Source organism: Culex pipiens, chromosome 2 (genome assembly GCF_016801865.2).
Source record: "Culex pipiens pallens isolate TS chromosome 2, TS_CPP_V2, whole genome shotgun sequence".
Classification (NCBI taxonomy): Eukaryota; Metazoa; Arthropoda; class Insecta; order Diptera; family Culicidae; genus Culex; species Culex pipiens.
In genome coordinates this window covers 163,727,099-163,738,743 of record NC_068938.1, presented here as the reverse complement: position 1 = coordinate 163,738,743, position 11,645 = coordinate 163,727,099, and the positions used below count along the sequence as shown (strand labels likewise).

The following is an 11,645-nucleotide window of genomic DNA, read 5'->3' as shown; positions in this document are numbered from 1 at the left end:
CTGATTTTTTTTTCAAAATCCGGAAAAAAGTTTTATAAGGCCAATGTAAACATTTTTCAATGTTTATGTCAATAATTGCTCTGAAAATATAGAGCAAAAACATGGTTAAAAAAAACAAATTGAATGGAAATAGACTGCAAAAAGTTTTTTCAAAAGATAACAGTTTTGTCTAAACTTTTTTGATTTATTTTAAATGAACTGTTTTAATGCATTATGCTATTTACAACTCTTTTTAATTGAATAGTGAAACCATGGCTAGAATTTTTTTTTGTTAGTGTTTAGTGTCCACTCCACGCTCCATACAAAAAAGATTTTATTTGTATGGAAATTGTCCACGATAGGGGGGAGAGATTTCCAAAAAAGTGTCCACGTGGTTTGTGGATGGTCTCTTAGGAAAATGGTCAAAATGGAGAGTGTTTTTAACTGTCTGGAGTATCGATTCCCGCCATCGTTTTTTAAATAACATGATGTTTAGACCACCTTTCATGAAAACAAATTTAAAAAATGAAAGATCGAATCATTGAATGATCGAGTATAACTGGCTGCTAATTGGGATCAAAGTGCTGATGTGTAACATTAGTAACTCGTTGGAAATACTAGTTGCTCCCCTAAATAGTTTTAAAGACAATAAACCTAATTACGGGCAATATTATCTAAATAAAAAAAAGTCTGTTCTCAATTATTTTACGGGAAACAAATGAATTTTTTTTTCAGATTCATCGTTGGGATATGTTAATCTAGGAGGAATTCTTTTTAAGTTAAAATAAGAAAACTCATCAAAACCGTTATGTTTATTGTCAATCACTTTATTTTGCCTCAATTTCGTTAAAATTTTCTTCGCTGACGTATGTAATCTGAGTAAATTATTCCAAACCATTCATATCGACACACTTCCTCCCAAAATAGCTCTCCCGTTCCCCTTTTCAAGGCAACCACTCGGCATCCGGTTCCTGTGACACCGTCAAACGTTCCGCACGATGGCCATTGTTGGTGGTGGTTGCGCCATGTTCGTTGCTCGAGTCGGTGTATTGGTTATAAATCTGCAAAATAGGACGACAATCGGATTACAACGGTGAAGAGCAGCCCACACACACATGGGGGAGGAAATTCGGGACATTTGCGTCATCTTCATGTGTGGGACGGTTTCCGGAAAGAAGGCCTGAAAATGTTTGAGATTTACAAGCACAAGGGGGTGTACGATTTCAATTGAATTTTTGACAAAGAGGATTTCGTTTCGCAAAAATGTAAAATAATAACCAATTACCGGGAAATTCGTAATATGGCTACCGTTAAAAAAGCACACACAAAAAAAAAGGTGAAGACCCACGTGGCTCTTCCTCTAGGAAGCTCAACAAGCTCAAAACATAAAGTTATGAACCTTTTTGCCGGCGTTGACGGCGTACTCGAACCCGTCGCCGATCTTCTCGCCGGCCTTGCGGAACACGTTCGCGATGTTCTTCGCCGAGAAGGTGTTGGTGTCGACGTGGATGTTCCAGCCGGCTTCGCCCTCCTTCGGACAACCGGTCTGGTTGATGATGCTCAGGTCGAACGGATCCACCGAGAAGCTCGCGAGGCGGTTGCGGATCTGTGAAAGAGTAGAGATTTAAAATTAAGATTAGTAATTACGCTGAAATCTGAGTTGATTTTTTCGTAAAAAGAATGCTTCTGAAGAGAGTCGAGTGTACTTGAGCATAGCAGCAATAGTGTTAAGTGATTCCCCTTAAGCAGTTTTTTTGCATCATTCTCAATATCTTTGCTTGAACGTGTGAAGGTGTGCAAAATCCATTTAATCTACATCAGGAACGGTGTAGACCGGGTTAGTGCAACAGGACACCGCTTTGTCACACAGGACAATGTCTACAGGTAGCTGCTTTCACAGACAAGTAGATCAACGACTTTTAAATCACTTTTTTTTGGGAAGATCGTTAGAAACCCAGAAATATTTAAAAACAACCATAAACAAAAATTTGTAACTAGACTACAAATCTATGACACTTTAAAACGAGTTCCAAAGGTCCTCCCAGGAATCCCAAGCCAGGATCAGCTGGCAAACAAAAGTGGGTGGAAAATGCACTGAAGTGCAATTTAGCGATTGCATCAGGCAGGAGGTGGAACCGTACGCGTCGTGAACGTCCTGACGGTAATGCTTACACCCGGGAAGACCCAGCATGATTATAGTGTTTGAACCTCCTAGAGATGGCAGATGTTTGATGCTGGTGCGAATTTGAGTCGGGCTTTTTTTGTGTCCAGCGAGGCGACTGTGATCCTCAGAGCAGTGTCGTGTCGTTTTATGTTTTTGGTTGAGGAATTTTCGCGAAGTTTTGAGAGTAGAAAAGGCAGGCTTGTCCAATTTGTTGATAAACTATTAAATACAGACAATCTTTCACAAGTTTATAACATTGAAAACCAAACCAACAGTTTCCGAAGAAAATAGTGGATTGTTTGGGTGAGACTTAGAAAACATCAATTTTCCTGTTTTTATGGCAATATCTCAGCAACTAATTATCGTATCAACAAAGTTCAAAAAAGCCAAATGTAGGGAATTTTCTCAGCTCTTTAAAAATATTTAATTTAAAAAAAATATAACTTCGACTATTTTCAAAAAAAGTAGCCTAAAAATGGCTATAACTTGAAAACGGTGCACTTTATCAAAATTTCACTAAAGTACTTTTTGATTGCAAATTTAATTTTACATCGAAAAATGAAGCAGAAAAATTTTTGCGACCAATATTTCGATTTTTTGAAAAAATCAGTATTGTTTAAAAATTTCATAACTCGGTCAAAGATTTTTTGCACAACCTGGAAATTTCTGAAAAGTTGGCATTTGATGTCCCCTAAAACATATAAAAAAAAGTGTTTTTTTGCAAATCAAGTTTTAGTGACAAAAAGATAAATAAAAAATCACCAATTTTTTTTACCGTGTATCATTTTTTTCCAGTGTAGTCCGTATCCATACCTACAACTTTGCCGAAGACACCAAATCGATCAAAAAATTCCTTCAAAAGATACAGATTTTTGAAGTTTCATATATATTTTTAGTGCCTAGAAAAAATTACCCACTGTTCCACAAGCGAAAAATTAATTTCTTTTTTATTTTGCACAACTGTGCAAATTTTGAGCGAAATTAGTTGACATTAGCCCAAACCTAGGCCTGAAGTTTGTGAAAAATGTTATTCATATAAAAATTACTTTTTTGAATTGCTAATAACTTTCTATAATCGAGTTTCACAGCTTTGGTATGTTCTACAAAGATGTAAAACAATAAATTTTCAATAAGAATCTCACTTTTTGCCCTCGAAATAAGGTATAGACATACTAGTTTTGATATTTGAAGGTAAAAGATTCCAGGTAGAAGCTGTCTTGGTCGCAAATGAAAGGTGATAAGTTTTTCGTCCAAGGAAAAAAAGTTTAAAGACCGAAAAACTTAGCCTAACCTTTCAAAAGGTGGAATGAATCCAAAAGAGTCTGGACCAAAGAGTCTATGTCTGAAAATATTCTATCGGATTCCTTGGACAATTTTACGAAACAAAGAAGTTGGTCCTTTCATTTGCGTCCAAGACAGCTAAAATCGGTTAAAATGGCCTGGAGCTGTGATATTTTGCAAAATGTGGTTTTTGCAAAAAATAACGAAAATTACCATTTTTGGTACCACCCTAGCACGGTGTAGGTCACCCTAACGGCCATTAAAAAAAATACGGAGAAAGGAATTGGTGTATTTGTTAGTAAATTTTAATTTACGTAAAAGCCAAGAGTAGGGGAGAGTGGAGAGACTTGATCCCCAGGGACACTTGTTCTCTAGCCTGTATCTCGTGTGGGTTAAAAAATATGCTAAGTTTTAGCATTTTTTGCGAAATTGACTCAAACTCACTGTTGAATGGATTGAGTTAAACACATTTTTTTTTCCTAAAAAGTGCTGCGAAAAACCTTCATGAGATCTTTTTTAAACATGCTCATTTTGATTTGATTTGAAATAACCATTTTTTTTCAATTTAAACTCTATCTATGTTTTCACATCCCTGAGTCCCACCCCGAGGACGATAATCTATTTCTGTCACCACATGCTGAAACGGATGATCCTGCTGCGTGGTATGAATAGTCGAGGCAAACGCGAGCTACGTTTTTAATTTGGTCACGGTGAGTAGAGGTGAATGATAGCAAGGCATCTCGTTGCAGAACCAAGCCTTGTGTCGTCCTTCCGCTCATTATTCGAGCTTTAGGATTAAACAGATAGGAGGGATGCTTTAGATGTGGTTTGTTTGTGTACTTTGAGGGCGCTTGATCTGAGAGGATTGGAGTTAATCCTGATAAATCTAGTTTATTTTAAATGGTTTTTAATCTATGAGCTTCAACTCTTAAAATAAAAAAAGTAATTTTTAATTCTATTTCACACTGACAATCGAAGAGTCACCCCTCTTTTTTTTAATTTTATTCAAGTGACTTCTGTCAACACCTTTTGAATGCTCACTTTCCGTGCCCCAGGTCGTCGGTTTGTCCTATCTCTAGGATGTGCTCGTTCGTTCCGGGCGTCGCCATTAACGAACAGAAGCTGGGGGTAAACGAACATGCACACAAGCACTCGCAAAAAGGGAGCTTTTCAAAAAGCTGGTGGTTTCAAGTTTGCATGCGACGATTGCAGCCAACCCAACCTCCCACACACACAGTCTGTTTGTCTTGTGCGGTTTGGTTGCAGCGAGCAAGCTCCTCTGGGAGAGGTGCTATCTGTGACACTCGGGACTGCTTTGCGTAATTTTGAGGGTGGTCATTTTCTTACTTAAATATTAATATACTAAATGAAAAAGTTTTTTTAACGGGTGGTTAAATATGTTTTTTGAAAGTTAAAGTCTTCCCCACCTGAAAAATGCCAAGGATCATAATTTCATATCAAATCTTGATTGGCTCTTTAAATTTTTGAAATGGTTGTCAAATCTTAGGAGGCTGAAAAAAAAAATAACAAACTTATTTACTTTAGAAGAAAAGGTACATAAAATTTTCTGGTCATTATCAACTTATGCAACAAAAATTGATCAATGAAATCACATTTTTTAATAAACTCTGGATATGATTATAATTGGATTGCGTTCATATCAAATCTCGATTAAATTTTCAAAAGGTCCTATCTGCATAGGAAACCCATGAGGGATAGGTTGTTTTGAAAATTTAATCTAGAAATATCAATTTTGTACATTATTTCCTTCGGAAAATTCTAATTTTTAAATATTCAACTAAACTGCATTCCTAGCCCATCTCGAATCCTGTCGGACAAGTGACTTTTTTAGCCCAACTCTGCCGTCGAAATTCAGAGCAAACACGAGATCTGCGGAAGTGAGCGAGCCGGCCCGTGTGATATCATCAAAGGGAACCTTTTTTTTCCGAGGGGGGAGGTAGGTACACAAAAGTGGCCCAGGTTCAGCGGACCGGGACATGAATATTTTATCACCACTTGGCAAACGCAAAAGTTGGCAGCAGCAGCGCCACGATGAAGAATCCGGAAAACCGGCTGATGCTGGTGGTGTGGCACGGTTGACCTGGTCCCTGCCGGGGGACCTCTGTTCTGGAGATGGTTGACGATGATGGACCTTTTTTGCCACGCGATGAGTGGATTGTTTACAATGTTTGACGGTGCGGTGTGGTTTATCTAGCTTTTGAAAAAAGGTTTTTTTTCCATTTCAATAAGTATAAAGTGTTTGCACACTAGTGGGTGAGAAAAAGGTGCATCCTATTACAACTTATTCAAACAAGAAAGTCGCGGAAAGATTATACTCTATGTAGATCATGTAGGTGAATACATTAACTTTTTCCTTTGATCGATTAGATCATTTTTGAAGATAATACCGTCAACAGGGGTGAATCGGGACACGCGAGGCGAATTAGGATAACAGTTTTAACCATGTTGTAGTACAATATTTTGATTTTTCTTGTTGGTTTCGGTTAGAACACACTGGGATCAACAAAATGTGTACATCAATTTTCAAATTTAAAACCTGTAAATGCTCTGAACACTGCTGTACCTATTCAGACTGTAGTCCCGATACGCCCCAGATGACGGTACATCAAAATCACATGTTTTAAACGAAGTTGACACTTAGGACTTTGCCGCCCTGGGCTCCAAAGTATGTCAAAGTGTGACACGGGGTCGAGGCGCCTAATACCTATATGAGGGCGCCTGCTTCGGGATTCGAACCGACGACCTCTGGATTGTGAGTCCAGTGCGCGGCCTGATTGATCCACACGGGCTAGATTTAATGTTAATTACAAGTTATACCCTTCTATTTGTTATTGGTTTCTACATGCAAAGTCGTGGATAGAAGAGGATTTTCAAGTGTTGGTATAGTCATAAGGTTTGGACAAAATTGCGATTATTTGTTTATTTTATTTCTTTGTCGAAACTTAATATTCGTGTCGTTACTATTCAAAGTCTTTTACCAGCTGGAGGTGGTGAAATAAAAAAATAAATTAAAAATTTCAAGCCTGATTTTCCAAAACTTGAAACAAAAATTTGGTTGGTGTTCTCAATTTCCAAAAAATCGTGAAACAAAAACTTACCTAATTTGATTTAAAATTGCAAAAGTATCGTGACAAAAAAATTGTATAGTCGAATGCCTTTTCTCATTCGTTTATTTCAATAAAAGGGTGACAAAACAAATTTTCATCTTGTTAAGTATTTAACAAAAAATGTTCAATGCTGATACTCGCATTAGAAACAATTACTTAGAAGAAAGAAATTTGAATATTTTTTTTTGTTTTTTGTATGATTTAGCAATGATCAGTTTATTTTCCTTCAGTTTTTTAATTAAGTGATATCGATGCCTCTGTGCTCTCTTATGCTAACCTATCCTAACTAGATAAGAATCCCAGCAAGCTTAGTATAATAGAGCATTGAAATCACTTAATTGAAAAAATAAAGGAAAATAAATTGATCGTTGCAAAATCATACTTAAAAAAAAAGATAAAAAAAACTTTCAAAGCAGTAATTATTTGAACTTTTGAAAAACTTCAAAAATATTTTAAATGGGCTTTGAAAATTTGGAAAAAAACCCTTATACTGGATTTTTGAAATGTTTAGTGAACCAAAATGGTATCTTTTACGCTGGAATTCAGAATGGCACAACATGTTTTAATTTTTGAGCATTTTTATATTTTTTTACGTTTTGGCATGCTTGGCTTCATTTCAACAAAAATAACACATAACACAACGCACAGAGGCACTTAATTGAAAAAATAAAGAGAAATAAACTGATCATTGCAAAATTATACAAAAAAAGAAAAATAACTTTCAATGAAGTTATTATTTGAACTTAAAAAAAACCTTTGAAAATATTTAAAACGACCTAAAAAATTAATTATTATTTTGAAATTTTTACATTTTTAGTAAACCAAAATGGTATCTTTACGTTTAAATTCAGAATGGCGCAAAATGTTTTAATTTTTGAAAATTTTTATATTTTTTTACGTTTTCAAATGCTTGGCTTGGATTTCAACAAAAAATAATTTTCTTTAAAAGAGCATAAAATTCAACAATAGTTTACTTTTTTTAATTTGACAATCGAACCAATAGTTTAAAAGATATCGTGGGATGAACAATGAAGGCTGTTTAAGAGACACTGAGAAAATTAAAATTTAGGTGGTTGTTCCATAGACAGGAATGGAATAATCACAAAAAAATCTTTTTCGCATGTGAACTTTCTTCACCCATCGTAAAAAATCAATCAGTTGATGATTTTTGGTGATTTTCTTTGTAAGCACCACTTTAAATTATTTGTTTTGTTTTGTTTACCAACATTGCCCATTTACAAAAAAGCGACAGATCATTTTTTGACGTGTGACGTCACACCTGCAAGCAACGTTGCCAGATTATTTTATGGAAAATCTGTATTTTCTTTAAAAAAAAATCTGTATTTTATCCGATCATGTCAAATTCGAAGCCATAGAAGATTTTTTTTAGACTTTTCACATCAGATTTAAGCTTTTTAATCATAATAAAACAAAATTCAATTACTAAATTATTGAAATTTTCAAATTAAATCATTTTTAAAAAATCTGTATGTACAGATTTTTGTGATTTTTGGGATCAAAAAATCTGTATAATACAGATTTATCTGTATATCTGGCATGGCTGCCTTCAAGTGTAATAGTTAAAAAGATGTTCCGCCGAATAATCAATACAGTACGCAGCTTCCAATAGTCTGCCTTGAGAATAAAATTAACCAACCTTTAACCTCACTTAACAACGGTCGTATCGCTTGCTTAGGGCGACTCCCAGACTTTTACCTTGTACAACTACCAACTCCACGCGATGCTTACGCAGCCTTGGCTTCATCCATAAAGTACGTCACGCTAAAATCAGCCAAAATTTACCCCCCCTCCCCCCCTTTGTCACGCTTTTCCTATACTTATAACATGCAAAGTCACACTTGCTCAGACCCCCCTCCCCCCTAGAGCGTGACATACTTTATGGATGACGCCCTTGTTGTTTAAATTCGATCAAATTTGGTCAAACGGTCAGTTTGATCGAGTTCCACAATAGGGTTGGGGAAAAGAGCCTGCGGTTTCGCTACCTTTTTCTGAGTAATTTTAGCATCAACACTTCCTGTGCTCCTAATCCTTATTCCTGTCCCGGTGTATGGTGGAGATGGGAGCGGCCGGCAATGGATGACTTTCATGGTGCTGTTCGGGTAGAATTGGTTTTAATTCCCTTTAATCAATTCTATGCAACCTGAGCTGGACAATCATCACACATACATGACGAAATCCAGTCAGCAACCCGCTAAGATCACCATCTCCATGCGAATGCGAATGCGAATGCGAATGTTCTGCCGAATAATCAATACACTCAACCCCCGGTGCACTGCGGTGGTTGGTCACTTTTTCGTTTGACACCTTTTTAGTTTGTACCCCGTTGGTTGGTCAATGTCAAACTAAAAAGTGACGAACTGTCACTTTTTACATGGCGCTCACGCACACTATCAAAACAAACGTTTGGTAGTGCGTGTGAACACCGTGTAAAAGGGGTAAAGTAAATCTTTCCCAGTTCCTGAGGGGAACACCCGTGAAGAGTATCGGGGCCGGCATTTACAAAGCGGATTCAGTGGCAGTTTTTCACTCAACTAATGTTAACATGTTTAGGTTAATGTTAACATTCCATAGGTCGCCTCCCTAAGGTGTCGTGATAAGGTCCAGTTTGTGACGATACACTACCTTCCCTTTACTAAGCAATCGAATCCAGAAGGGAAAAGATCACCAGTTGTGTTGGTCCGAGCCGGGATTTGAACCCCGATCTACCGCTTACGTGGCGGAAGCGTTACCACTAAAAAGTGACCCCGTTCGTTTGACAACAGTTGGTGTCAAACCATCGGGGTTTGAGTGTATGATGATTTTTTTTATTCCTTTTGCCGATCTTTCGTGCGCGTTAGAGGAGAGCCATGTTTCGTTCGGATTTTTTCTCTTGATGAGCGTCAAATGATTTTCTTTTGATGATGATTCTTCTATCGCTGATTCATAGCAATCAATAAAATCCTAAAAGGTTTTTTTGGGTGCATTTCCGTCATAAAATATTTAAACATGCAAAAAATTTACTTTTTTAAATTCTGGTTTTAAGCTTCAATAAAATGAAAACTGCTAATCATTAGTATCATATGTTTTAAAATTATTTGTTTAAATGGGGAAAGTTCACTCACCTTGTCGACGTAGATCTTGTCCAGATCGCGGGTGCGGGACAGAATCGTTGCGCTCTGACGGTGACCGAGCGGGATCTTCTGGCAGGAGAACACCCCGGCGTAGGTTTCAAAGTCGCTCATAAAGACGACAAATTTAGCGGAACCGGCAACACCTGGGGCAGGAGAGATAGAGTTGGGTTAATTTAGAAATGTAGAAGGATTGTTTGAGAATAAGGGGTTGATTTGTGAAGTTTGTGTCGCAAAAAAAAATACACTTACTCAACGGAAACCGGGCGGTCATCCGGGCGGGCACGTCCCGGTCGGTCGCGGTCAGCTTGCCGGTGTAGCTGTACTCGTGCTTGAAGGGGCCAACCGAGAGCGGGGCTCGCTGGGAACGCTGCTCGATGTCGTACTCGCCGGGGTCCTCGCTCTTGGTGATGTTGTAGATGACACAGGTGGATGCAGTGCCGGTCTTCTGGATCACGTACCACACGCCGGTGAACTGTCAGAGATGGATGGATGGAAACAAATGAGATTTTATTGTTTTTTTTTCTTCCTGGTTTACGGAGGCTGGCAGGTTAGAACAAGTCCGGAAACTAGCTGCCTGTCAAAGAGAGTTGTTACGTGAGGTGGTATGCAAAATTATGTTGTTTTTTTGCAAATCTTATTCTACTACTCAGATTTTTTTTGCCAAAATTTAAATCACCTTTCAGAACATCTTTATATCAAAAAATACCCGCTGAAATTATGGAAAAGTTTAGTTTGTATATGATTTGGATTATGGATTATGAGGTGTATTTTTTTTCAAATACAATGTACTGTCCTTTAACACAACAATTGACATAAATATAGCTTTTTGTGAGCTTGTTTGAGGCAACAGAATTGCTAGCAAAGTAATATTTTCCTCCCTTTGTTTTAAGAGCTATCAAACAACTTATCGGTAGCCGTTTCCACTGAAAAACTGTGGTAAAGGGTTTGAGTGAGCTCTTTGCAGCAGCAATTTGTTCAACCAAAACACAACATCATTTTGCTGTTCAAAACGTTCCCCCCTAAAAGAAGTAAGTGCATCGTTACGATATAACGAAGAATCGTGCTTTTTGTTTCAGTCGTAAAGTAACTCAATAAAAGCTTATCATGGGGGTCAAAAGTGGATATTTGTTTTTAAGTTTATTAGCAATGTTGATAAACTGTGAGAGTCAGATCACCACAGCTAAAAAGGGATAACATTAAGTTTTGCAAACGGCTCTCTTATCAAACTTGCGAATTCAGTCAACTAAACTTTCCCTCCAAAAAGTATCGAAATAATAATCTTCCAAGGTATACGATTCGAGCTTTTGGCCCCAAAACCACCTCAAGCGATAAATTGCGATCGCTGTGGAACCACGAAAGCCGATAAAACTTGGCGACGACGACGACAGGGTTCAGGGATCTAAAGTTTTGCGTCGAAACTTTTCAACAAGTTTTCTCGCCGCAGTCCCCCAACAGTTGTCACCGCGGCTGGAGCAGATGATGGGCCAAGATCAAGTTGGAGTTTCAATTTTCCAGCTCATTAATTGCTCAATTCACCACAATTCCGATCGAATTAGGAAACACTGCCGGCAAACTACTGCTGCTGCTGTTGGTTCTGGCGTAGCGCACGTGGTTCGGGTTTTAGTCAAAGTTTTGAACAAGCAGCTTGGGTTACGACATTGTTGCGAGAAATTGGCACAGTGTAGTTGTGATTAGAAAAATAATGAAAAATAATAATTTCCAAAAGATTACCCAAAGTGAATTCAATGATTTGTGAAAATAGAAATCTTATCAACTGAAATCAATCCAAAATGTATTTTTCTGCATTATTAATTATATTTAGCATTTTTGGGCTCGTCTAAAAATATTTTACAATGTTTATGAAATTCCGATATACAGCACCGCAAAACTTTTTTTTTTCTCGAAAAAATCCTTAGATATTTTAGAAACTAATGATTGTAGAACAACTGGATAGGTGTATAT

General features: G+C 37.3%; 1 protein-coding gene across 4 annotated transcripts in view; it reads right to left on the bottom strand.

Moving 5' to 3' along the window:
• Positions 1-785: 785 nt before the first annotated feature.
• Positions 786-11,645, bottom strand: part of LOC128092764 (apolipoprotein D-like) — a 40,751-nt gene continuing 29,891 nt past the window's right edge. For 2 of the 4 annotated variants that reach the window (XM_052707332.1, XM_052707331.1), the window contains 4 exons: positions 9,933-10,155; positions 9,675-9,826; positions 1,379-1,585; positions 786-1,040 (listed from right to left, as the gene is read on the bottom strand). In XM_052707332.1, coding sequence (XP_052563292.1) covers positions 924-1,040; positions 1,379-1,585; positions 9,675-9,826; positions 9,933-10,155 — 699 coding nt within the window. In that variant the 3' untranslated portion in view covers positions 786-923. Of the gene's footprint in view, positions 1,041-1,264; positions 1,586-9,674; positions 9,827-9,932; positions 10,156-11,645 lie in introns of all 4 variants that reach the window. The other 2 variants (XR_008211988.1, XM_052707333.1) reach the window with 2 other exon arrangements.